General features: G+C 47.3%; 3 protein-coding genes across 4 annotated transcripts; 2 read left to right on the forward strand and 1 right to left on the reverse strand.

The window, feature by feature from the left end:
- Positions 1-97: 97 nt before the first annotated feature.
- LOC117415280 (AP-5 complex subunit mu-1-like) lies at positions 98-5,738 on the forward strand. Of its 2 annotated transcripts, none has more exons than XM_034927223.2 (8): positions 98-867; positions 1,639-2,299; positions 2,534-2,761; positions 3,031-3,170; positions 3,986-4,071; positions 4,455-4,570; positions 5,010-5,106; positions 5,365-5,459. In XM_034927223.2, exons 1-8 carry the CDS (start codon positions 800-802, stop codon positions 5,376-5,378), a joined length of 1,410 nt encoding a protein of 469 aa, XP_034783114.2. In that variant the 5' UTR covers positions 98-799; the 3' UTR covers positions 5,379-5,459. The 2 variants fall into 2 exon arrangements, with proteins under 2 accessions (XP_034783114.2, XP_034783113.2); XM_034927222.2 differs by having other exon boundaries at positions 100-867; positions 5,413-5,738.
- Positions 5,739-11,035: 5,297 nt separating this feature from the next.
- Positions 11,036-16,326, forward strand: LOC117415595 (N-alpha-acetyltransferase 30). The gene is made up of 4 exons (XM_034026266.3): positions 11,036-12,283; positions 15,110-15,233; positions 15,600-15,655; positions 15,861-16,326. The coding sequence occupies exons 1-4, from the start codon at positions 11,300-11,302 to the stop codon at positions 15,996-15,998; spliced, it is 1,302 nt and encodes a 433-aa protein (XP_033882157.3). The 5' UTR covers positions 11,036-11,299; the 3' UTR covers positions 15,999-16,326.
- Positions 16,327-22,312: 5,986 nt separating this feature from the next.
- On the reverse strand, positions 22,313-25,370 carry LOC131698716 (uncharacterized). The gene is made up of 6 exons (XM_058992183.1): positions 25,109-25,370; positions 24,617-24,693; positions 24,332-24,409; positions 24,062-24,154; positions 23,330-23,525; positions 22,313-22,886 (listed from the first exon to the last, which is right to left on the reverse strand). The coding sequence occupies exons 1-6, from the start codon at positions 25,368-25,370 to the stop codon at positions 22,372-22,374; spliced, it is 1,221 nt and encodes a 406-aa protein (XP_058848166.1). The 3' UTR covers positions 22,313-22,371.
- Between the last annotated feature and the right edge of the window lie 1,554 nt (positions 25,371-26,924).

Consider the following 26,924-nt stretch of genomic DNA (forward strand, 5'->3'; position numbering starts at 1 on the left):
ACGTGTTCACGGTTATATATTATTATTATTATTATTATTATTATTATTATCATCACTGCGCGTGTACGATCCCGGGAGCGCGCTTTGCGCGGGCGTGCCGCGGTGCCCTTTCACCCCTCAGAGCAGGAAGTTGGTTGAGTGTTTTGTTGATACCGGAGTGTGTATAAATCACACGGAGAAGCTCACAAGAACCTGTCAGCCTTCTGCATGCTGCACTGCACCTGGCTGCGTGGATCCTCCACGGAGCCGCGATGTCGTGCTGTTTAAACATGTGATTAATACTGCTATATTAAAAGAGCCCTCTCCTCCGCCGATCATAACATCCGCATTGAAATTTAAAAGGCAGTGAGGAACTATCGTGTTAGTTAGCTTCTGCTGCTAATTTTAAGATATCTGAACGATAACTGTTTTCAGTAAGTTGCAAGGCACAGTTTCTCTAAATTGCAACCCTAACCCTCCACTTTTCCACTGTCTCTCCTTGATTTCACAGAGGACTGGTACAGTGGAACTTAAAAAAACAAACACGGTTCTCTTTTTCTTTTCCGGACTGGTACAGTGGGGGAGAGTTTTGGAGTAGCTGTGCCAGTATATGCTGCCTGTTGATCAGCAGTGAATAATACGAACACTTGGCTTGGTGATGTAACGCCAGGAATGCTTTGCATGTCTATTTGAATATCTATTTGAGCGACTCCTCTCTTGATAGCTGGCGTTTATTGATATAATATAAAGGCGGTGTTTTTGTGTACGTGGGTATATCGCAGTGTCGCTGCAGAAGAGTCCGCATTGAATACAAACAGCAATGAGCATTCGAGCGCTGTGGATCATTAGCCAGGAGAAGGGCGAGTCGGGGAAGGTTCGCTTCTCAAGGTAAATACAAAGGGCCGCTCCTTATTATCATTACATAATGTTCCTTTTCCATTTATATATATATAGCTGCTAATCCCACAGCCATGTTCGTTTGTATTTCACTGTCAGATAAAGCCATTTTCACTCGGGTCTTGCACTACACCGCAGCACCCTTCCCAAAGCTTACCCGTCTGTGCACTCTGCTTGATCTGAGAGCAGGCTGCTGACAGTCCCGTTCGTGTACACACTCTCACCCCTGAAAACCGGCTTTTAATGATCTTAACAGCGCCAGATCCTCATAACCAACACCCTTGCATTTATGAAACCTCTTTTCATGTTTAATAAATGCCCTTCTGTTAAAAAGTGAGTCAGTAAATCCCTGCTGGGGAAAGTTAGGGAGCGTCAGTGTTTGTATCCAGCTCTGGAGATGCAACAATTCATCAATAAATCGATTATTGATCGCCATTGCTTTATTTTAAGACCCTCAGTTAATCCTCTTATAATGTTTTACCACGGTATTTTTGCACTTTACTATGCTTTTACTGTGAGAATATTTCATAAGATATTGGTGCCCTATTTTGAGCCTCAGGAATACACATATATATATATATGTGTGTGTGTGTATATATATGTGTGTATATATATGTGTATATGTATCTATATATATTTATGTGTACACTGAGTGAGTCTGGTTTATCTTGCTGTGTGTTAGTAATACTCCACAGTCTAGGTCTCTCACACAGTAATACCTCCAGTGCTTGTGTTTCTTGTTTGTGTCCCTGCATTATTCAGGCGCTACCCCACAGTGGAGAGCAGGGCCAGCCGACTGGGGCGGGGCAGCTACGTGCCTGTCCCTGAAGACAGTGCTCTGCTGCGCCCCCTGCTGACAGATCTGGGGCTGACAGACCCTGAGAAGCCCTTTGTGGAGGCTCGTGATGGCTGCTCGCGGCTCCACCGCACTGCTGCCCTGGAGCTGGTGCTGGAGGGGCGGCAGGGAGCCGGGGCTGCGCTGTGGCCCGTGCTGGCGATCTCACAGGGGGGGCTGATCCTGGCCTGCCTGCCCTTGGTGGAGGCTCCGCCAGGCCCCCGCCCTCCCCTGCCCAGCCTGGCCTCCGTATCCCAGGGCTTCTCTCTGCTGGCCGGGCTGCAGGCCTTCCTGTCGGGGTCAGGGGCAGGGAAGGCTGAGGTGGAGTCCCGCTTAGCCCTCCTGCCCGCTACCCTGATGCAGGCCTGCCCCCTGGGCACCCCCCTGGAGACCCCCCAGCTCTGCCAGCCCCTGCCACCCCCCACGGTCGCCCTGGCCGGGCCCCAGAAGCAGCCGGCCTGGAAGCCTGGAGTGCACCGCGGGCGGGCGCTGGTCAGCGTGGCGGTCAGCGAGCAGGTCCGGTCCATGCAGTACGGGAACCGGGCCAGAACCGACCTCTGGGACGTGTACGGGACCGTCACATGCAAGGTCAGAGTCCACATTTTATAAAGAATCTCAATCCGTTTCTGAGTTTATCCATATCCAGAAATAAGACTCCCATTGCGTAGCAGTTTGATCCATTCCTGGTTTTACTATAAGTTTAATAAGACAGATCTGAGCTACATACACACTGCGGCTAATCAAGCTCACATTAAAACCTGGAACGGGTGAAACTGCTAGGCAACAGGAGTCTCATTTCCACCCCTGTGTTTGTGATTGCAGTGTGACCTGGAGGGGGTGCTGCCCACCGTGACGGTGACCCTCAGCCTGCCCCCCAATGGCTCCCCTCTGCAGGACATCCTGGCGCACCCCTGCGTCAGCTCCCTGGACTCCAGCCTGCTGACCGCCAGCAGCGTGGACGAGAGCGACGGCTCGGCCTTCTCCGGACCCTACAAGTTCCCCTTCTCCCCCCCGCTGGAGCCGTTCCACCTGTGCTTCTACACCTCACAGGTAGGGGGCGCCACGGGGGAATGCTCCCTGCCGTTTCAGGATTAGCCAAGAGCTCACAGTGATCGTAGATAACAAAACAGTTCTGCGGTGCGCCTCCATCCCTTATAACCTCAAGAGAGCAGCTTCTTAAAAGATGCGCATATTATTTCAAACGTGTATTTTTATTTTTAAATCTTGGTCATCTGGAGAGTCTCTCTCTCTCTCTCTCTCTCTCTCTCTCTCTCTCTCTCTCTCTCTCTCTCTCCATCCCTCTCTCCCTCTCTCTGCAGGTACCAGTGCCTCCTATCCTGGGCTCTTACCAGCTGAGAGAGGAGGGGAGCCAGTTAAAGATCACAGTCAACCTGAAGCTGCATGAGAGTGTGAGGAATGGGTTTGAGTACTGCGAGGCTCACCTGCCCTTCTTCAACAGGTAACAGGGGCAGAAACACACACACACACACACACACACACACACACACACACACACACACACACACACACACACACACAGGGGCAGACACACACACACACACACACACACACAGGGGCAGACACACACACACACACACAGGGGCAGACACAGACACACACACACACAGGGGCAGACACACACACAGGCGCACACACAGGGGCAGACACAGACACACACACGGGCAGAAACACGCAGGTGCAGACACACAGGGGCAGAAACACAGGAGCAGAAACATACACACACAGGGGCAGAAACACACACACACACACAGGGGCAGAAACACACACACACACACAGGGGCAGAAACACACAGACAGGCAGAAACACACAGAGACACACACACACAGAGGAAGAAAAACACACACGCACGCACACACGCACGCACACACACACACACAGACACACACGCACGCGCGCGCATTTGTTTATTTATTCATTGGGATAACGTAGAAGCTGCTGTCTCCATACTTTGTCATGTATGGTTCCTGACTCTGTTGTATTAAATGTGACCTGAAAGTAGATGGGGAAAGAAAACAGAACTCATTATTTTGTGTTCTGCAAGTCAGACAATAGCAGCAGAACTTTAGCACCCCCACTACAGAAGAAGAGAACGTGCCCCACACAGCCTCGTCTCCTCCTCTCCCACCGACCGCTCCCTTCACTGCGCAGCACTGAGCAGGCAGCGAGAGCAGGGGATGCTGAGGAGCTGAGGGCAGGCAGGCAGGCAGCTCTCAGTGTCTCCGCATGAGCAGATCCTCTCTGATGTCTTTTAGGGGCCAGCTCACCAACACTGACCTCCGCGTGACCTCCGGGCAGCTGGAAGTGGCTCGTGAGAAAAGCCTGCTGGTCTGGGTGCTGGGTAGGTGCGCGGTTTCTGTTAGTTATTTATACATGCTTGAGGCGACGGGGGTATAGTGGAGGCCTCCGTCCGTCTGTCCGTCTGTCTGTATGCACGGCATTTCAGTTCAGAATGTGATGTGTACCCCGGTGTGATGAAACTTGCCAAGTGCTTCGTTTGATTGGTAACAGTCAACCAATTCGTGAATCCGTGCTGGGAGAGACTTTCCGTTTCTGTTAGTTTCTCTTACAAATGTGATGTGGCTGATTTTCTGTGTGTGAGTTAGTTCAGTGTGGATAGCTGTGCTGCCCATCCTGTGTACAGTGATGACTGTGTCTCTGTGTCTGCGAGCGTGTGTGTGTACCCTTAGTAAACTCACAGTGGTTCCCCTCTCCTTCCTTCAGGTCAGAAGTTCCCCAAGTCCCGGGAGGTTTCACTAGGGGGCAGTGTGAGTTTCAGTGGAGCAGGCTCTCTGGGGCCTGTCGACCCTCTCTGCACGGAGCTCACTGCTTACATCAAGGCAAGTGTCACAGCACATGATCGTGTGCACCGTACAGTCACACGAATAGAATGACAATCACTGGAAATCTACAGTACAAAGCTTATACTCTGTATGTGTGTGTGTGTATGTGTATATATATATATATATATATATAAATATTATACTCAGGCACGCGTACAGACTCCTATTCCAAACTTGAAATAAAACAACGTCAAAATACCAGTTCCTCACATGGCACAAGGCAGTGTGGAGCAGACTGTGATGACTGTAATGCATATCTCTGCGTGTCCCTGTATGACTCTGCGTGTCCCTGTGTGACTCTGCGTGTCCCTGTGTGACTCTGCGTGTCTCTGTGTGACTCTGCGTGTCTCTGTGACTCTGCGTGTCCCTGTGTGTATGCGTGTCCCTGTGTGTCTCTGCGTGTCCCTGTGTGACTCTGCATGTCTCGTCTCTGCAGCTGTATTTCCGGATCCCTGACGTCACTCTCTCTGGCTGCTCGGTGGATCAGCACTCCGTGCAGGTGTACTCCTCAGTCAAGCCTCGCATCACTACCTGTGAGTATCACACACAGTACAGGCATGGAAATAAGACTCCCAGTGCATAGCAGTGTGACGCGGTGCTGTATCTCGCTGCAAATCTGCAAATATTCATGAAGCTTGTTAAAGAAGCCAGGAAGCCTAGAGCACGTCATGCATATCAGGTACTATTTGATTCATAAAATCAGACCCTGAAGCTTTTTGAATAGGGCTCACGATTACTTCGTCCCTTAAACGTTTTTATTCCTCTCTTCTATGTGGCTTTACACACAGCAGCACCCGGACTCTGAATAAATCATCTTGTGCATCTTCATCTTCTTGCAGCTCGGGAACTGATCTCCTCCGAGTATTACATCTGGAACTCCACTGGTGAAGCTCCCGTTTCCTCCGGACCGATGAGGCTGTAGCACCGCAAGAAGAGGGGTGAGCTCCGGACTGGGAGAGGGTTCCATGACCCCCCCCCTCCTCAAACAGCAGGACGGTGCCAGCAGACTCCCTCCCCCCAGCTCAGAATGGGGGAACAAGGGGGCTCCCAGTGAGGATCACCTCTCTACTGCTCGGTTCACAATGAGCACGGGCTGTTGAGGGTGACAGTGCTCTGTGCATGACACTGTACTGTATATAATAAAACCAGCTGACTGTTAAACTGCCCCTGTGTCTGTAGGAAGCCTACTGCAGAGTCATTCATTTATCATTGTTCTCCTTTAGCTTCAATCCCACCGTGTGACCTACAGCAAAGGAAACCTGGTGCAGCACTTTATGTATTTGAAACGTTTGCATATCCGGAATACGAAAAAAAACAAACAGTTGAAGAATCTGAGGATTCCCAGCGCTGTAAAAGGGGGTCAGTGGTAATGATTATAAAACCAGTGAGAGATGGATACTGAAGCAGTTGGAGGTGCCCTTTTAAATAATAGCCAAATACTATAGTCCAGCGCTGAGCCGGGAGAGCAGGTCTCAAGCACACAGCAGCAGCGACAGCCTCCCTTTCAACCTGCCAGCCACCCCCCCTTTCAACCAGCCAGCCAGCCCCCCTTTCAACCTGCCAGCCAGCCCCCCTTTCAACCAGCCAGCCAGCCCCCCTTTCAACCAGCCAGCCAGCCCCCCTTTCAACCAGCCAGCCTCAGCAGCTCACAGGGGAACTTCTCAAGTGAAGCTGCAATGGGGTTTTTCTCTTTTGTTAGCAAACTCAATGACTAATTAGTGTGCCAGATCTGATGAGGTCCGGGGCGGGGGGGCTGTGTGTCCTGGCTAAGGTTGGAGGGGTTACTTGGTGGGAGGGGGGTGGGGATAGGGTTCTTTATGAGTGCCAACCATGTTTTAAAATTCCATGTTCGTTTTTTAGCACTAGAAATATTGTCAGTGCCCAGTGGGTGCAGATTGGATTTCCAGTTTGATAGTGGGAACGAGATGAGCTTGTCATTTTTAAAAACTAGTTTTATAGTATAAATTGAAACTTTCTATAAATACTGCGGCCTCACTTCAGCTGCACAATAATCGTGCTGGTGTTTCCTGCCTCTCTGGGTGATTTATTGACCCCAATTAGCAGCAGGGTCTGGATTCCGGGTCCTCTCCCTGTAAACTCTCCCTTGGCCAGCTAGCTCATAGCTCATCCAGCTAGCTCAAGAGCCACTAGGCAGACAGTGCATTCTGAGATGTATTTGTAAGGACAGGGTGTTCTCAGTGCATTCTGAGATGTATTTGTAAGGACGGTGTTCTCGGTGCATTCTGAGATGTATTTGTAAGGACAGGGTGTTCTCAGTGCATTCTGAGATGTATTTGTAAGGACGGGGTGTTCTCAGTGCATTCTGAGATGTATTTGTAAGGACGGGGTGTTCTCAGTGCATTCTGAGATGTATTTGTAAGGACAGGGTGTTCTCGGTGCATTCTGAGATGTATTTGTAAGGACAGGGTGTTCTCAGTGCATTCTGAGATGTATTTGTAAGGACAGGGTGTTCTCAGTGCATTCTGAGATGTATTTGTAAGGACGGTGTTCTCAGTGCATTCTGAGATGTATTTGTAAGGACAGGGTGTTCTCAGTGCATTCTGAGATGTATTTGTAAGGACAGGGTGTTCTCAGTGCATTCTGAGATGTATTTGTAAGGACAGGGTGTTCTCAGTGCATTCTGAGATGTATTTGTAAGGACAGGGTGTTCTCAGTGCATTCTGAGATGTATTTGTAAGGACAGGGTGTTCTCAGTGCATTCTGAGATGTATTTGTAAGGACAGGGTGTTCTCAGTGCATTCTGAGATGTATTTGTAAGGACAGGGTGTTCTCAGTGCATTCTGAGGTGTATTTGTAAGGACAGGGTGTTCTCGGTGCATTCTGAGATGTATTTGTAAGGACAGGGTGTTCTCAGTGCATTCTGAGATGTATTTGTAAGGACAGGGTGTTCTCAGTGCATTCTGAGATGTATTTGTAAGGACGGTGTTCTCAGTGCATTCTGAGATGTATTTGTAAGGACAGGGTGTTCTCAGTGCATTCTGAGATGTATTTGTAAGGACAGGGTGTTCTCAGTGCATTCTGAGATGTATTTGTAAGGACAGGGTGTTCTCAGTGCATTCTGAGATGTATTTGTAAGGACAGGGTGTTCTCAGTGCATTCTGAGATGTATTTGTAAGGACAGGGTGTTCTCAGTGCATTCTGAGATGTATTTGTAAGGACAGGGTGTTCTCAGTGCATTCTGAGATGTATTTGTAAGGACAGGGTGTTCTCAGTGCATTCTGAGGGGTAGCTCTTATAAAGCTTTGGGGTCCCAGGTCACTTAAAGGTGCAACAGAAATGTACAGTGGGCAGACAGTTCAGTTCTGGTATGGTGCCACGTCCATCAGTCCCCAGCCGGGGCTTCAGAGAGACAGTATGTCTCCCGCTCCGCTCCGAGTTTCGGAATTCCTCTGTAATTAACGACCCGTGCGCCCCCGGCTAATCCCCCCTCTCTCGTTTGTGGCCGGGGCTCATCTCCCCGGACCCTGACCTCCCCTTTCTCCCCGCTTTGTGTCTGTTTCTCTTTGCTTTTCTTCCTTTGCTTTTGATTCCTTCCTTCCTTTCTCCCTCCTTGTCCGCTCCCCAGCAGTGCTGTGCCGTTGCGTTCTCAGATGCAGGAGAGGCTCCTCTTTCATGAGAGCCGAGTCCGCTGCTTAATCATGATGGGCAGCTCCTCGGAGCCGCTGACTAACGAGGGGAACTGCGACTTCAATCAGCCCCCCTGAACACACAGAGCCGCTCACAAAGAGAGGCGCCTTCCCTTCAGAGCGCTTGTGATGCCTCTCGTAATGTTTATTTTAATTCCACAGTTTTGTGTTTCGCATTGTCATCTGTTCAGGATGTATTATTATTAATAAAGTAACAGAGGAAGACAGTATCCCACCCATATCTTGCATTGGTAGTTAATGGGGCTGATGGTGCCACTGCAGTAAAACCTTTGGTCTGTTCTGTATTACCAGCAGGGCTGCAGTGATTCGATGTATCGATGAATCGTGATCCTTTCTTTACATGCTGTATCGTATTGTGATTGAGGGGTGTTTGTAAAGCACAGCAGTGCTCACTGTAGTTCACCCAGCGGTTCTGGAGGGAAGAATCTGCGTGTTTTTTAGTAGCCATGAATTCGTGCTCTGCCTCACTCGTTTAATTTTTGCCTCTCTGTCCAACTCCGCTAAAACGTGTTTGTCTGATATCCACTCGCAACTGTTCATTTCTGAACCTCTTTATCAGAGAGATGCTGAGGAAACGAGCCTCTGCTAACCTCTGCCTTGGAGAGGCTTGTTTCCTCTTTCAGCAAGGCTGCAAAGGTCTGGTCATTCCCTGCAGCACCTCTGCAAAACCTGCCATAGCCACCAGGTGTCACTGTTTCCACAGTTCACTATAATATAAAAATGTATCAATAGGAGATGCTTTGATTTCTTAATCTATTATGAACTTGGATTCTTAAAAATAAAAAAATAAAAATAAATAAGACCTTCTTTAGAAGAACTTCTATATAAGTTTCAGTATAACACTAAGGAATCCTGTTAGTCTGCCAGGTCACTGTGAATGCACTCGCATCATCTCAAACTCAGCCTCTCCAGATCAGACCTCCTTTTCTTCCCCCTCTTCCTCCCTCACCGCTGTTCTCTCTATCTCTATTCCTCTCCTCCACCACCCTCTCTCCCTCCTCATCCACCAAGAACCTCTGTGTCACCCTCGACCCCTCCTTCTCCTCCTCTCAGCACATCTGTACTCTGGCACGCTCCTGAAGCAGCTTCTTCAGAAACATATGCAGAATTCGCCCCTTCCTCACCGACTACTCCACCCAGCTCCTAGTTCAGGCCCTGGTACTGTCCAGCCTTGACTACTGCAACTCCCTCCTGGCCGGCCTCTCTGCCTCTGCTATCCGTCCGCTCCAGCTCATCCCAAACTCTGCTGCTCGCCTTGTCTTCTTCTACCTTCCTCGTTTCTCCTACGCTACACGCTATCGCTGCTCGCATCCAACTCAAAACTCTTGTACTCGCCTATCACTGTGTTGACCTTTCTGCTCTGTCCTATCTCCAGACTATCACCCCTCTCGTCTCCTGCGCTCCTCCACCACCGGCAGACTAGCTGTATGTATTATTATTATTATTCAGGGTAGACCTCAGATTCAGAATGAACTGTATTTCAGTGCAGTTGCTTTAGTCCACATTTCCCTCTTGATCACTTGAAATGCTTCCCTTTGTTTTTAATCACAGCTATAGAGTGTGCTGATACGCCTGCATGTTGAAGCACCATTAAAAGGGAACCCTAGAAGGATCAAAGCGCTGTTAAACTACAGAGTATAACATAAGGACTGCAAACTTGTTTTAGTTAGAGATTCATTCATTTTCTGTTTCGCCGTTTTTGGTTGTTTTTTTTTTTTGCATAAAAACTCCCAAATAAATTGGTCTGAGTGCTCCTAATAGTTTTGGAGGCCGGTGTTATACATATAGAGCGACGCCTGGTGGATTGGTAAGGAATTACAGCTGTGCTACTGTATGCTGAGGCTTTATTAAGTGTACTGGCTGGTTGTTACGAGCAAGTTATTTTTATTGGAAGGGACTGTGTCCAACCCATGCCATATTCCGAGCATTCAGGTTGTGTTTGTGAATATTAATGACGTGCCGAAATGCAGATGCGCTTCAAGGTGCCTCTCCTCTCCCTCTCCGTTTACCTGCGCGTATCCATGCTTCCACTGCGCTTTATCGCACACTGCTGTACCTTCGGTGTGGACAACTTTTATAAGGTTGCTTAAATTCGACAACGTTTAAAATTAAACAGAACAAAAAAAAAATGATAACATTGAAGATACTTTTTTGCAAGTGACATTTTAAAAAACATTTGTATCCAGCAGTCCCGCGAGAGTCGTAAAGAGCAGCAGATAAACGGATTCAGTGGAAAAGGAGGGGAGGTACTTTGGGGTTTCATGCAGGGAACTGGAGAGAACATTTAAACATCAATGAATTAGAGCAGGTGGGAACCGTGGATCACATCCAATACGCAGGTGGACTTCGGTACAACCAGGACTGTGTGAACAGCTTACAGAAATGATAGATAAGAGCAGGGGGAAAGAAGTCATTAAAAAACAGGCACATGACTGTGAAAGGGAAGGAGGGAGCATTGCATGTATATACAGAGGGATCAAAGGATCCAAGCTCAGGAAAAGTGACATATATATATATATATATATATAGTCAAAGATTCGAAACTGTACAACATTGTTTTCTGGAATGTAGTCAATTCAAACAAGATAGATAGGTGTTAATAAATCAGTTGAATGCATTAGAGCTGGATACGAGATTAATACAGAGCGTATTGAAGGAGGGGAAAGGAAACCAAAAAGGGAAAGAAACACACACAATCCGGTCTATCCAGACTACGGGAACACGGGTCCGAATCGAGATCATACTGCAGATGGGCGATAGAGGGCGCGCGTCATCTGCGGTTAAACGGCATGCGCCAACTTCTGAAGAAAAGTGTCGTGAAGCACCTCCTCCCCTCGCGATAGCGGCACTTTGCGGCAGCGAGGAGCTGGGAAACCGAGAGGAGAGAGCGAGCGGAGGAGAGGCGAAATATTAAGAAGAAAAAAACAAACTTAAAAGGCATTCATAAGGAAATTCAGCCACGGGAGGACAGGAGAGGTGCCCTTCACACCCGCCGCTCGCTGTAATATTCCCCTTCCGTGGCTCCTTTATCGCCCCCTTTTGCCCTGAATGAAGCGGAATGGCCGAAGTGCCGCCTGGGCCTAGCGCGCTGCCTGCATCCCCGGCCGAGATTATCCCCTTCCTCAGGGCTGGACGTGCCTTGCCCGGGGAAGGGCAGGAGCGAGGTTGTGGGCGCGGAGGAGACACAGCGACCCCCGGGGCCGGACAGCAGCACCCGGAGAGCGAAGGGAAAGGGTCAAGCAAGCTGCCGCAGAACTGCCTGCACTCGCACCCGAGCTCTCAGCGCTTACACCCAGCGCAGCAGCAGCAGCTCAACGGCATGATTGGCGGCGGCTGTGCTGGAACCGGCGCGGAGGCCGGCTTGCAAAACTACCACAGCCGGCTCAACAGCCACCTCCACCAACACCACCCGGCTCACAGGCCGAACGACAGCCCCCGGGGTCCCGCTGAGAATTGTGACAGCACAGGCGGGGTTCCGGACGGGCTCCCCGAGAACAACAACTGCAGCAGCTTAAACAGCAACCGCAGCCTGCACCCCCCGCACAACCACAGCCCCTTCGCCAACAACAATTACAACAGTATCAACAGCAAGCGGGCTCCCAAACGAGGGGGCAACAGCACCACTACTATCACCGGCCAGCAGGCCGAGACGCAGCTGGGCTGGACCGGCGGCCACAGCAGGACTGATCCCCGCTGCTTGGCCCTTGACATGGACGAGGACGAGGAAGGTGACGGTTTGGAGAGAGCAGGCCCCGGGGCGCAGGGGTCTGTAGTAGAGTTAGCCGCGGCCCTGGACGCCTCCTGCACCGTGCATGATGCGCCAGGGCCGGGCACGGATACGAAGCCGGTGAGCCGGAGTTTGAGCAACAGCTCGCTGGAGGAGGAAGGCTCGGAAGAGGAGGACGCGATCCGGTACGTCCGCTACGAGTCGGAGCTCCAGATGCCCGATATCATGAGGCTTATTACCAAGGACTTGTCCGAGCCCTATTCAATTTACACCTACAGATACTTCATCCACAACTGGCCTCAGCTGTGCTTCCTGGTACGTAGCATTGAAAGCATGCGAGTGAAGTGAACCGTGTGGCCGGTCATGTTTGCTGTGGGGTGAAATACTCTTCGTATCGCTCGGTGTGTTTCCATTGTGTGTAGGCCCACAGGATCCAGACAGTGTTATAGGGATCTTCATGAACTGCAGTCCTGTTTATAAAGAGTACCGCGAGTAATTATTCAATAAGGGTCGTGCGAATTAATCAAATATATTGTGTCTGATTTTATATATATATATATAAATTACTTCCACGCATTAAAACCCTAACCCCATTTATATCTTCATATATAGCCCAGATACAAGTAATACTGCGAGTGTCGACATACTGTTATTATATATATATATATCTATATATATATATATATATAATTACACAAACAAGCTGGTTGAAAATGTCCTCATTGGTTATATCCTGTCATTAATGTAGTCATTTTTGGTATTAACAGTAAGTGTCAGGAGTGCAAAACGAGTGTGTGTGTGACAGACAGGTGAGGATTTACCGGTCATGTATTTAGACAGGAGATTAAGAGACAGGGAGACTGACAGGCCGTTCTAGTTTTTAGTTTCAAGCCATGTGAACAGATGGCAGGAATCTTAGCATTCAGACTGACCCCTGCGAAAACTTGCTGCATTGCTTTTGGGAGTTAACCAAACACAACCGGTAGGGAAGAACAATTCATTTGACTGAAATGCAGAGCAGATGAAGTTAGCAGCCTGTACGAATGGTCATATTCCTGCACGAGAGGTTTACAGAAAGAAAGAAAGAAAGAAAGAAAGAAAGAAATCAAAGTGCTAAGGAATTGGGGTACAAAGGTTCCCAGCGTCTGCGTAGACATGACCGAGTCAATCTGAATATTGTGAGCTGTTTCCAAAGTGAATTCAGGCACCCTGATGGATTTGCTGTCCACACTCACAAGGGCCGCAGGGTTTACCCAGTCATAGCAATTGGGAATCCTCTTTTAAGTTTGATACATTAATGCTGGCAAAGGATAACATTTAGAAAACAATGTAGCTCTCTACTAAATAGATGCAGATTAGAGGTGTAAAGGTCAAACTCTGGACAAGCCCGAGCTCGCGCTTGCAGGGTGTGCAACCCCAGGGAGGAAAAGCACGTTTCCAGTCCCTGCACCTTTCCCTCAGAAGCTGGGGATAGGATGGCAGTTTCCCCTGGTAATCGGGCAGACATCTGAGGGACTGGGAGGCAGTGTGGTTCTAGTGGTGAGTGAGCTGATGATCTGGGAGGCAGTGTGGTTCTAGTGGTGAGTGAGCTGATGATTTGTGTGGTTCTAGTGGTGAGTGAGCTGATGATCTGGGAGGCAGTGTGGCTCTAGTGGTGAGTGAGCTGATGATCTGGGAGGCAGTGTGGTTCTAGTGGTGAGTGAGCTGATGATCTGGGAGGCAGTGTGGCTCTAGTGGTGAGTGAGCTGATGATCTGGGAGGCAGTGTGGCTCTAGTGGTGAGTGAGCTGATGATCTGGGAGGCAGTGTGGCTCTAGTGGTGAGTGAGCTGATGATCTGGGAGGCAGTGTGGCTCTAGTGGTGAGTGAGCTGATGATCTGGGAGGCAGTGTGGCTCTAGTGGTGAGTGAGCTGATGATCTGGGAGGCAGTGTGGCTCTAGTGGCTAAAACAAGGGGCAGAGAGGAACAATGGAAGTCAATTCAATAAAAGTTACTGTGCACAGCAGTTATTTTATTGCAGTCATAAAATGCAGTTTCAATCCTGGATTGTAATCCAGGGAACAGTTTTAAATTTGTACTTATGCTAGCAGTAGCCTTGCATGGCTGATCAAGACCACAGTAGGCAGTGATTTATACAGTAGCTGTAGGCTATTGGCATACAATGCTATTTTAATTACACAGTGCACCTTTCCTAAACAGGCTTGCGTCGATGAGCAGTAAAACAGTCAGTGAAAATATCAGGTCACCAAATACAAGGGCTTGCAGTTCAGCAGGCTCTGCACCCCTTCATGCTCGCAGTGTGATAGTCTGTTTCATAGTGGTAGCTGCAGAGTGTGTTTTTGTTTGAGCAAACTGCGTTAGTGAGCTTGGAGTCTATCTTTTTATCCCCTGTGCCGTGCTGAGCACCAGCCACTTATTTCAGCAACTTGGGCAAAATTTCCACGTGCACTCTGAGCTTTTCCTGTTGTACCCGCTGGCGTTTCATCATTTTTTTTTATTATTTTATTGTTGTAGCATAGTTTAGAATATTAATATATTAAATGCTAAATTCCATTTTTGTGTAGCTTTACAGTATCAGGAAAGAGAACAGAGCTCAGATAAAGCATTCTAGCACAGAAATGCAGAATAGAGCTGTGATTACCTTGCAGGTTCAGTCCTTTGTTGAATGCTGCAGTTTTCTGTTGTGGCCTAGGTTGCAAAGAGCATAGCTTGTGTGTTAAAAGTTGAGTAGTAGGTTTGTTTTGCGTTCTGTTGTGGTTGTGGTGGAGGTGGTGGAAGCAGCTGTGTTTATGAATCACTGAGTCCCACTTTGTGTTTTAATAAGTCTTATGCATGTAAAAGACATTCTGCCACACACGCAAAACATTTTAAAAAAAGGGAGGTTGCAAATGATAATAGATTTTTGGGTGAATTCTTTGGGGAATATTGTGGTGTGTGTTTTGTGCTGCTGTCATGTAGATCTTTAAAATGCATGTTTTTGACAGTGGTTTAGTGATTTGGACAATTTATAAAAATGCAATTTATTATAAGCTCTAAGCTGTTCACCCCGCTAGGGTGGCGCATTGGCTGTGAGACCTGGCTTGTGAATGAGCGCCCCCCCCGGGGCCCCCTCTGACCGCTCCTCTTCGCTCTCCCCCTGCAGGCGATGGTGAGAGAGGAGTGTGTGGGTGCCATTGTGTGCAAGCTGGACATGCACAAAAAGATGTTCCGCCGGGGCTACATCGCCATGCTAGCTGTGGACTCCAAGTACAGGAGAAAAGGCATCGGTAAGACACTACAGGGGCGGGGTGAGAAGCTACTACGAGAGAAACACAGGCACGGTTATGAGTGTCCTGATTTCTCTGTGAATGCTGTCTGCAGTGAACTCCTCTCTGCTCGTTTAACCCTTTTTAAATCACTGGGTTAGAAACGTGCTCCTAGTCACGCAACCAGTTTAATTATTGAACCAGGAGCCAGGTTCTGATTTTTAAAGATCGGGTCTGCACTGATAAATCTGATTTTAGTATTTCGTACACAATTACGTATTTCCATATTTATGCATTCACACGTGTGTACATGTAAAGATGGTCAGAGTTGAGAAACTGCATCTCTAATGCCCTGCCTACCGTGTGGAAAATCCCTCTCTGTTCCAGGTACCAATCTGGTGAAGAAAGCCATTTATGCCATGGTGGATGGAGATTGTGATGAGGTAAGGCTTCAGCAGCTTATATATGACGGTACAGAACATTGTGTTTTAAATAAATAAGTAAACTCAATTCCTCCTGCAGGCTGTCTTATCCTGGTGTTTCTGTTTTAAAAATGCCTTCAATGCGTGAAGCTGTATTTTTTTTTTTTTCTGTGTCTCTAATTATTCCACTAACCCAGGTTCTCTTTCTGGTTCTCTTATTGTGCAGGTGGTTTTAGAAACGGAAATCACGAACAAGTCGGCTCTGAAACTGTACGAGAACCTGGGCTTTGTGAGGGACAAGCGGCTCTTCCGATACTATTTAAACGGGGTCGACGCGTTGCGGCTCAAACTCTGGCTCCGCTAGCGAGTGACCCCCGCCTTCTCCCACCCAGGCTGGACACGAGTACAAGGAATGCGTTTCTTCCTCTTCTCCATGACAAAAGGAACAACAACAAGAAACACACACACAAATAAAAAAAAAAACAGAAACTATATAAATTTAAAGTTATGATTTTAAACTAGGAGAGCTGCTGCAGTGTTCTTCCCAGGCATGCAGCAGTGCAGTGTTTTTTCGGAGCAGTTTTGGGGGCTGCGTCCGCTCCCCCTCGTGATAGAGTCCGGGGGTCGTGTGAGAAGAGAGCGACCACGTCTAGCAGGACTTTCTCCCGTGCATTAAACCAATCAAAAACAAATCTCCTGACTGACTGACTTTTATTTTTTACAAAAAAAAATAAAATAATTAAAACTAAACAAAACACACCGGTGTAACAAAAAAGCCTATCTACGCCTACTGCTACCACTGGCAGACATCTGTGGAACTTCATTTTAATTTCTTTTTTTGCTTTTATCTTGTGGGTGTGTGTCTGTGTGTAAGTGTGTGGGTTCGTGGGTGCGTGTGTAGAGACTGGCTGATCTTGTGCTTTTGTAAGAAGAAACGCCTACTGGCCGAGTTTCAAAATGGATTCTCATAATTCTGCTCAGACGCACAAACACACACACACACATATAATGGTATACTTTGAGTAGAAGAACAGGAAATGTGGTAGGTGGGGCCCTCATAGCAGAAAGGTATTGCCAGTTCATGCATTCTGCTCACTCGCTGAACTCTCGGGCTGTGAGAGGTTCTTAGCCTGCACCACGAGTTTGCTGCACACGGTCGCATGTGTTCCTGAGGGGCTGCGATCGTTCTCATGGAAGTGTGTTTGTGGTTATAACTGTCACAATGCAAGTGCTGATGGACTACTGTGTTTGACGCATGAGAAGATACAGTTATCATTCACATGGTTAAAACGTTTGTTGATGTGGGGGGAAAAGCATGTGTCAACCATTTATCACATTTCTTCATGGTTCAAACCCTGTTTGGTGGACTGCTGGTGTGTGTGTGCAGTGTTTTGGGTTGAGTTGCATGCTGTATGCCCTCTGGCTCTCTTGTTTCCCAGCCCGGAAACAGTGGTGCTAATGTAGTGCAGTTTAAAAAAGTGCTTTATTTCAGAAGGGAAAAATATGATGTGTTTCTGCTCTGCTTCTGATCAAACTTAGAATTTTTTTTATTTTTATTTGAACAGATTAATTTTTTTTTTTTTTTTTTAAACCCAAATTTACTGTTCTTGCTTCTGACCCCTAAAGCTTGTTTCACAAAACCTGCTTCTCACTAATCTTGGACACTCTTGGGTAGCATTTGGTAGTCCCAGATTAGGGCTGATCGAGGTCTGTGAAACCAGCCGTTTCTCTCAAAGCCGTGCCCACTAGTGGTCGAGGCAACTCTCTGGGAGGGTTGAAAGAGAGAGAGAGGCAGAAATAGTGTGTTTGTAATGCATTCTCATGCTGGCAAATACAATTATGCATTTCTGGCCTGTTTTTTCTTTCCTTTCTTTTTTTTTTAATACATTTATTATTTCGAGTACCAGAATGATGCTCTTATGCACTTCAGTTTGCTGCTGCTGCTGTGTGTGTTTGTGTGTGTGTGCCAGTGTTTGCGTGTGATTTTGTGTATGTGTTTATATACATTTATTACTAATGCTTACAATTCAAGTGTAGTCCACCCCCAGAAATGGTTTGTAACATGAATTATCAGCATTGAGTGTATATATTTATACATATCTGTATATATTTATATACATATAAATATATATATATATATATTGTGAGATGCCCCATCAATGTTCTTTTTGTTTTGTTTGTTCCTCTTGATATGGGTTCATGCTGGACGGTGTTGTGAAGAGAGGTCCGGGATGAGGAAAAGGGAAATTGGTTTTAGTTTTGTGTTGTATTTTAAAAGTGCATTGGGTGTGTCCGTACTCCTGTCCTGCTTCAGCTGTTTGCTGCTCTGAAGTACTCTCTTTGTTTCTGTGACTCCTTGGCTGTGGAAAGCCATTGGGACAGGTCTTCCCCGTCACAGTGCGCCCCCCTTTCTGGTTTCCGATAGCCCCCTTCACGGTTGTAGCTGATTGCAATCAGACCCACTCTGTAGACTGAGGGTCTGGAACCCATCTGGTTTTCGTTCCACCTGTACCCTAAATTATTTAATTGAATCCATTTAACCTGACAGGTCCCAATCGGATAATTATTTAATGATGCCTTGAAAACCTGGAGGACTCCGGAGCTGGAGAAACCGGTTTGCCCCCCTGCATGAAGAGAGTAAAGCACACCTTGAATTCCTGCTGTCAGCCCTGCCCGGCATGCTGAGCCTGTGGGGGAGCAGCAAGCACCCCGCACTCCTTTAGTTATCCCCCTTTAACTTTGTTGTTTTCACTGGGTTGTAAATGAATTGCAGGGAGGTCAAATAGAGAAGGTGGCCCTTCCAGTCCTGGTCTTTGTTACAATCCTGTGTTAAAGTGAACCAATTAAACCTCCATCCAGACCCTGAAGTCATTCCTGATCTCATGTTACCTGTTAAACCTGGAGTGGAACGGCCCTCCAGGACTGTGATTGGACACCCCTGGGTTACACCGTGGTTTAATCTGGCAGGGCGAGGAAAGGCTTGTTTGTGACTAATTAAGCTCCTCTTATGTGAAACCTGAAATGGCTAAAACTGCTATGCAATCGGAACAGTGTCTCCCCCCCATATCCCTGTGTCGTTTAAAACCAGCGTCCTGTGCAGATAAAATAGAACACTGCAGAATTGAAATAGCCGATGAAGACTGTGTGTGCCTCTGTGGCAGAGCAGGGCTGTCTGGCAGGGAACTTTTAAACTGTCTCTGAGCCTCAACCTCGGTCTTCCTTGTCACATTATCCCACATCTGACACCAAATGTGACAAGGAAGACCGAGGTTGAGGCTCAGAGACAGTTTAAAAGTTCAAAATAAAGTTTTTAATTCACAAAAATACAAAATAAACAGGCACAAGGGCCAAACAATAAAGGTTTCAAACAGAAAATACACACAAAACAAAACTTACAAATAAAGCTTCCAGGCTGGGCGTTGCCTTCACTGGTTTAGCAAAAACGAAAAAACCACATACAGAAAAACACAGTTGCTTCCTCTCCTAAAACTCTCTCCCCTAAATGGGAGGCTGAGGCCTCCTTTTATGCCAGGTGGCTGGGTCCTTAATTGGATAATTAATTAACCGATTGCTCCCACCTGACACAATCAACCTGGGCAGGGAGGAGAATTTAACTCCTTCCCTGCCAGTATTTCTAAGGGCAGAGCCCTGCTCTGCCACAGCCTCACACTCCTCCCAATACTGCCTTCAGAATCTGCTGCTGCTGAGGCGCTTCCTACACTTTGTTCAACATGCAAAGAGTCTGACAGTTGCATTGCCTTTTCTAATGGGTTTTGCCATCTGCAGTAATGCAGTAATGGTCTTGCAAGCTTGCTCTTTTGGGAGGTGCTGCGACCGGGGTTGAAGACCGCTGATCCTAATGTGTACAGGTGCTGGGTTTAAGGAAATGTTCTGAGGTCAGGATTTTTGGGAAGGTTCTTTGGAAGAGGAATTCTAAAATGAATAGCTGCAGCCTGCCTGCAATAGATCAATAAAGTCCAGGGCTGCAGAAACCACAAGAGTCTTTGACCCAGCATGTTTGGCACAAGTATTTCCGTGGTGGTCTGTGTGTGTGTTTTGGGGTGGGGGGTGGGGGGTGGAAATTACTGAAGTCGAGTGTCTGTGTTGCTAAGGGTTGGACTTGCATGTGGAGTTGTTTTTACTTTAATGTCATGGATACCTAGGAGAGCTTGTAAGGGTTTGGTAAAACGGCTGGTGGGTTGGTTGTGTTTTCTGTTTTGTGCTTGGTTTGTTATATATATTTTGACATGGTGTGAAAGCAGTGCTTTGTCTGTTTGTCTGTCTCTGGTGCTGCGACACCTCCAGGTACACAGGGAATGAAACTGGACCACAACCAGTTACCATACTGAGCTTTTGTGAAAACGCAAAGTTTTTTTTTATTACGTTTAGTTAAGGTTACAAATAAAGGGCCGTATTTTCAAAGCGATTCTCCAGTCTTTAATGAAATCTTTTTTTTTTTTTTTTGAAAAGGAGAAAAAAACAAAAATGATGTTAATATTATAAAATGATACAAAAACTAAGAGACATGTAATAATAACAAAGACTGTGTTTGGCAGTATTGTGTGTCTAATTCTTGATAGAAAGAATTGCAGTCACAAAAGCTTAGTAAATTAAACTTTGTATCGGGAGGGGACTTGATCTCCACACCACCTGCATTTGGACACTTGAATATTTCTTCAGAAATACAGCTGAGACCGACAGGTTATCCTGAAACATGCCAAAGGGAGCCCACTCCAGTGTTAAGGTTTGTTGACAGCCGTTTCATTTGTTTTTTGTATGCTGGTTCATCTATAAATTCAAGAATTATAAAGTAACTGGGATGGACATGCATTGCATAGCAGTTTGAGCCTTTCCTGGTTTTACTAGGAGTTTAGTAAGACACACTGGCTAATCCAGCTTGTATTGAAACCTGGGATGGGTGAAACTATTATGCAATATAAGTCTTATTAAGAAATTCAGGTTATGCATTACATTAAAACTGTTTAATCAATGAAACTTTGACTAGGGCCACACTGTAGATTCACTCTCCCTGTGCACTTATCCCACTGAAACCAGTACAGCAGCTAGCAATAACAAGGTTGTTTATTTGAGACCGAGGGGTCTGTAAAGTGTGTTTTTCTTTTTCTTTTTGTGATTTGTTCGTATTTGCAATGTAAGAATATTGAATTAAGTAAATTGTTTCCACATTTCCTTTGCGTGGGAGATAGAATTCCAGACAGCCAGGTCCATGGAAGGTAGCGGAGAAGATTTCAGAAAGTAGTATCTTCGAAACGCAATCCTGCTGAACATTAAAAATCTCCCTTCAGTTTTAAAGGTAAGGGTATTGATGTCGGGGGTTATAAACAAGATTTAAAAATCATGTTTGTTTTTTTTTGGGGGGGGGGGGGATGTGTTGAAAGCCCTTTTCTTTGTTTCTGTTTAATCTGGGATATGCAGCTTTTTCAAATACAACACTACAGAATTAAAAGCTGCTCTTCCTTCCTGTGCTGTAGGTTACACGGTCATATCGCCGCTGGACCGCATGCACCCAGCTATAGTATTTGTAGACAAATCTCTTAGAAATGGGAGTGAACCTGTCAAAGGCTGTTGCTCATTCCTGTGTATTTGGGGATCCCTTTTATAATAGGAGCTATAGCAGGGGTCTGCAGCCCTGGTCCTGGAGAGCTATTGATGCTGGTTTTCGTTTCAACCAATCTCCTGTTACTTAATTGAACCAATTATTGGCTTAATTAGTCAAGATTAACAGGTGTTCTAGATCTTTAGCTACTGATGATGTAGAGACATGTATAAAATCTGCTGGATAGGGGCTCACCAGGACCAGGGTTGGAGAGCCCCGAGCTGTAGCACTAAGCTGTAATATCACAGCGCCCACTAGATGGCGCCTCTCTGTGAGCAGCAGGGGTTGCAGTTTAGCTTTGCAGTGTTGGCTGTTCACAAACACAGCAGTGTAATTTAAATGACAATGCAATTATTTTTAGTTGTCGTTCTCTGGGACTGGAAAGTAAACACACAGACACACCTGAGAAGCTTTTTTTTTTGTCATGCAAATCCTGCCGGTCGTGCCAGTTATGCAAACGCCGCGGAGGACATGGTGGCGATTGAATGAATTAATTCAATATGAATCAGAGTTTCTTTGTACGGGGCATTGAGATGCCATATCTACATGACAAGCACTAACCCTCCTTACAGAAGAAGAAACAAAGGATCTTTATTCAGACCGCGCTTTTGAATATGAAAGACGGTTCTTTTATTAAAACTCAATAATAATGTGTTCTATGGAACATCAAAACCCTAAAAGGTCTGCCTGCCTGCCTGCCTGCCTGCCTGGGTGCCTTCTTCCCTTTAGCTGTTTTATACTGACAAAAGCTTGGGGACAAAAGATTTTTGTTGGTTGGTTTATTTTCCAAATCAGGAGGATCATAAGACCAAGCCAGTATCTGATGTTTGATGGCCACATTGACATTGAGTTAATGAACGACGTGAACTTGACCAGAACACATTCTGTTGAATTGTATCCTTATAATGTACAGGATGTATAATAATAATAATAATAATAATAATAATAATAATAATAATAATAATAATAATAATAATAATTGTGGAACCCTAGCAAATGTTGGGAGAACACAAAGAGCTCAAGTGAGAAGAAATATTTCACGCTAATTAATTCTATAGGAGTGTTCTCTGAGCAGCAGGTGTGTGAGAGTGGGGTCCCTGCTGGGGGGTTCCTGCCCTGTCTACATCTCATAGTCCAGGGATTCCTCGAACGCAGGAATGGCCTCAGCCTTGGTCCTGGAGAGCCTGGGTCTGTGCTTCCAGGCCTGCCCGCCCTCTTGGAGCCTGGGCCTGGATTTACACTCCTCCCCCATTCTGCAGTCCGACTGCCCCGGCCCCCAGCAGGCCCCCCTCTCCCCTCTGTTCTCTGGCAGCCGGCTGAAGCTCAGGTGGTTGTCTCTGTCCGCTTCCCAGTCCATCATCCAGGGCTTCGGTTTTCCGGCCTCCCCAGCTCCGTGTTCCGAAGGCCTGGGGCTCGATTTCCATTCCCCTCCTGTTCCAGACTGCTGCACCCGGGTCCAGGGGTTCCCGGGGATCACGGCCTGCTCGCCGACACACAGCCTGGGATTGGCCAGGCCCTGCTCCCCCAGGTCTAGCCCCTCTCCGCTGGAGGTATCCCAGAAGATGTCCCTCTCTGCCGACCGTTTCACTAGACGGACCCGGGGTTGCCCCTGGCGACCATCGGGCTCCCCTCCCCCTATAAAGAGAAAGAATCCGATTTTGACGCTGGCGGTGCTGCAGGTGCCCTTGTTTGCAGTGTGTGGGAGTTGCTGCGTCACTGTGTGATTCCAGCAGGATGGGGTATATACTGTAATGCACCGGATCATAGGACCATCGAGTCTCTTCCATGTAAACTCATGCGGATTGCTGAATGTGTTTTTGCAACGACACGACACCGACGTGGGTACGGTTTGGGGAAAAACAAACTTCACAAAGGGATGCATTGACAGCACAGCGTCACCAGCCTGCCGCAGAGCTGCATGACTGATGTGCTTCCCACGCTTACCTGCTCTCGGGAGGTTCCGCACTGCTTTTTTTGATAAATACTGTTGTAGTACTTATTAAAAATAACTTTCTTACTAAGTGTTTTTTTTTTTTAGAGGTATTAAGCAAGTTTTCGATGTGTCAGGGTTCTCTTACCACAGTCTGTGTCTAAGGAATCCCCTTCCTCCTGGTGCAGCAGACTGTCCTTGTGAAGCCAGCTTCTGTCTCTGTCTCTCGCTCTCGCGGTGTCTCTGTCTCTCTGCTTCCTCAGCTCTCTGGCTCGCAGTCTCTGGTCTCTCCGCAGTTTGTTCGATTGCTGGCTGAACTCCGCCTGGGCAGCCAGCAGCGCGCTCTGTGTAACACAACGAGGGGTTGATTATCTTGATCATCAGCATATGTTAAGCTGTCCAAACCCCCTTCAGTTTTACAAAATGAAATCTAATATGGATGGATCTGAACATGAAGCCCAGCATCCGTATTTATCATTTATTACATTTAAGGAAGAAACGCAACGTAATAAAAAAGGAAATAGGAAAAACAAAAACCTACAAATCAGACGAGTAAATTAAACTTTATATCGGGGGGGGGGAGGGGATCTCCCCCCCCCAGCTCAGCTCATGGGGGGCGGGCTCGTCACAGTACCTCCTGTCCCCTGGCGAGTGGAGCGATGCTGCACCAGTCCACTTACTCCATTTGAGTTCTAATTACCAGCACTGGGACTCGAAGCTCTCAGACATGACAAGCAAGCTGTCTACCTTCCTCTCCCACTCTCCTCCACATGCACTCGTTCTCGTTTTCTCTCTCTCTTCCCCTTATTAGTAGTAGTATTTAAGAAAGGGTGACGGTCCGACTGCACTGGAACCTCAATCCCCCAGTCCGAATCGTTACCTCCTGGCCCTGCTGCAGGCCTCCAGCTCGAGAGCGCCCCCTCTGACTGTGAGTGGACGAGCGCTGAGCGACTGCCTTCCCCCACTCCCTGTCCTGTGAGAAAAGAGATGTGAACTTGTGAATGGAAGAGCCATCAGATGCTCATCTTTGGACATAAACTAATTTCCACAGCGAGTACAAAATACTTTTTATTTAGAAATAAATGTAGAGTAATCTAGTCTAACAGTCCGACCAATCCGAGCTGAGAGGGGGCGGGGCAGCAGGGCTTACCTCTGACTCTCGATTGGCTGCTGACTCCAGTCGCTGGTGTCGGAATTCCTTTGTTGGCGGAGCCAGCGGCTCCAGTCTCTGGAGAAAGAGAAAGGAGTGCAGTATATAAGGCCCAGAGCTGTCGGACAGTCCGCTGTAAAATGGGAGAGCAGCTTGGACACTAATAGATGGTGCTCAGTTGTTTGGAGCCGCTGTCTGCCTGTAGCCAGTGCCATCGGCCCTCACCTTTCATGAACAAAAAACAGAGAAGTGAAAAAAATACATCTGTGTGCGTTGGGTCCTTACCTGTGGTCTACGGGGCGGGTGTGTTTGAATGATGCTGCCTGCTGCACTGCCTGAACAGAAATCAAGAGAGAGGGGGCCTGCAGACAACAGAATACAGAAAGAAAATTCACTGACAGAAAACATGGTGTGCTGTACACTGCCAAATACAGGAGACTCGTACTCACCAACCATAAACTCTAGAACTTTAGAAAAGACCCTAACTCCTAGCCTCTCATCTTTACCCTACCCTAGCCTCTCCTCTTTACCCTAACCCCTACCCTAACCTCTCATCTTTGAACACTATGATACATTTTCACAGAGAACAAAAAAGATTGAAAATAAGTTTAGAATAATTCAGCATCTAACACTCTGAACATTCTGAGCTCAGCGAGGGCTGGGCAACAGGACTTGACCTCTGCCTCCTGATTGGCCAATTCCTAATAGGTGTGCTAAAACCACAGTTAACAAGGGTGAGGATAGTTAATAATGCACAGTGACCCAGCAGAGACCCACCTGTGTAGAGAGGGGGGAGGGCCAGCGGCTCTGCTGTTGCCACGGCGAAGCTCAGAGGCGCTTCCTGTCTCAGAGGGGGCAGTCGTCCAGTCCTCCTCCTTCCCAGAACCTCCTGCTGCTCTGCTCCACTCTGCAGTGGTTCTGGGCTGCGGTAGGGTCTGGCCCAGATGCCCCTCCCATCTCTCAGGCTCACTCCTCCGTTGTGGGGGCTCTGCAAGGGGGCTACCCGAGTCAGCTTGGGTCTGGAGTTAGTGGAACCCATATCCCAGCCAGCCAGCCAGTGAGCTACTGGTGCAGGAGCACAAACCAGTTTCCATAGAAGAGCATAGCCCCACTCCACTCTATATATATTTATATATAATATATGTATATATGGGTATATATGCACCTATACGTACATACTGTCATTACTAATAGCAACTCAAGTAATTAATAAACGTTACAAATAATATCTCAAAATCATCTACACATTACTGCTACAAAGACTATTCATTGTGTCCATTTTGTGAGTAAGTAGTTCTGTAACTGTGTGTAAGAACTCATGTATTCTTGGTTTCTCTCGGAGTGTTTGTATGGTCACAGAGCCTGCGTTCCTTCGACTCCCTCTTCGCTATGTGGCGAGCGTGTCTCTGGCAGAGGCAGTGATGTTCTGAGACAAACCCACCTCGCACTCCATATATACGTCCCAGAGGTCAAGTGTGGCCCTTAAAGACCTTGCAAGTGGCCCCGCGGTGTCTGAATTTATGCGTTAACGGATAACAAGGAAATAAAAAGAATCTCCAAATGCCTTGGACGCAAACACATCCCAATAGCCTTCTGTTGAGGGGAGTATGACTAATAAACCAATAAATCAATACATCCTGCAATCCCTGAACCGAGGCAATCGAGTCGTCCCGCGCCCTTTTCTGCGGCCCCTCGAAATCTAGCTGCTTCACCCCGATGGAATGCACAGAACAGTCAGTCCAGTCGCCGTTCGTTCCTGTTGATTTACCAGGGAGAGCTGTAGAGACGCTGTCCCCACCAGAGCAGTGTCCAGCTGCCTCGTATCCTGTCCCACAGTTTCTGTCCCTGTCTGGGTCTCTAACCTCAGTCCGGCTACAACTAACACAACGAGGCCTGCTGAGTTTTCTTTGTTTTTGTTTGTTCCCTCAAACTTATTTTCTGTAACATGGCATCTCTCTTTCTCTCTCTCTCTCTCTCACTCTCTCTCGCTCTTTCTCACGGTCAAACGAGCTGTGTTTCCGTGGAAACGGTCACTGTGCAGGTTAGCCAGTGACTGCACAGAGTTAAAGATTGACTGGAAGTTAGTTTGTGGGGCTGAGCCTGGTTAGAGCTGCTTCTGTAGCTGAGGCTCCCCAGCTCAGACCCTGGTCTCAGGGAGCAGCGGGGCTGGGGAACACCATTGAAAGAGCTCCTTCACACCAGCGGCTCTCTCTGTAAAATGCCTTTTCATTCAGCTTGTTTAATACCCTCTAATTATTATTATTATTATTATTATTATTATTATTATTATTATTATTATTATTATTATTATTATTTATTTCTTAGCAGACGCCCTTATCCAGGGCGACTTACAATTGTTACAAGATGTCACATTATTTTTACATTTATACAGTTGGGTTTTTACTGGAGCAATCTAGGTAAAGTACCTTGCTCAAGGGTACAGCAGCAGTGTCTCCCCACCTGGGATTGAACCCACGACCCTCCGGTCAAGAGTCCAGAGCCCTAACCACTACTCCACACTGCTGCCCACGGGACAGATCTAATGCTTGCTTGGGACAGATCTCCATTACTATGTCTTGCTTGGATGATTATT

This window comes from Acipenser ruthenus, chromosome 18 (genome assembly GCF_902713425.1).
Source record: "Acipenser ruthenus chromosome 18, fAciRut3.2 maternal haplotype, whole genome shotgun sequence".
In the NCBI taxonomy this organism is placed as follows: Eukaryota; Metazoa; Chordata; class Actinopteri; order Acipenseriformes; family Acipenseridae; genus Acipenser; species Acipenser ruthenus.

Bases quoted from the DNA above. Each gene is read 5' to 3' on its own strand.
- LOC117415280 (XM_034927222.2), top strand. From the start codon at position 800: ATGAGCATTCGAGCGCTGTGGATCATTAGCCAGGAGAAGGGCGAGTCG. The intron at 868-1,638 runs GTAAATACAAAG...TGCATTATTCAG, and splicing joins GGGAAGGTTCGCTTCTCAAG to GCGCTACCCCACAGTGGAGA. The intron at 4,571-5,009 runs GCAAGTGTCACA...TCGTCTCTGCAG, and splicing joins AGCTCACTGCTTACATCAAG to CTGTATTTCCGGATCCCTGA.
- LOC117415595 (XM_034026266.3), top strand. From the start codon at position 11,300: ATGGCCGAAGTGCCGCCTGGGCCTAGCGCGCTGCCTGCATCCCCGGCC. The intron at 12,284-15,109 runs GTACGTAGCATT...CTCCCCCTGCAG, and splicing joins GGCCTCAGCTGTGCTTCCTG to GCGATGGTGAGAGAGGAGTG. The intron at 15,234-15,599 runs GTAAGACACTAC...TCTCTGTTCCAG, and splicing joins GTACAGGAGAAAAGGCATCG to GTACCAATCTGGTGAAGAAA.
- LOC131698716 (XM_058992183.1), bottom strand. From the start codon at position 25,370: ATGGGTTCCACTAACTCCAGACCCAAGCTGACTCGGGTAGCCCCCTTG. The intron at 24,694-25,108 runs GTGGGTCTCTGC...TGTTGTCTGCAG, and splicing joins CCTCCCCCCTCTCTACACAG to GCCCCCTCTCTCTTGATTTC. The intron at 24,410-24,616 runs GTAAGGACCCAA...CTCTTTCTCCAG, and splicing joins ACCCGCCCCGTAGACCACAG to AGACTGGAGCCGCTGGCTCC.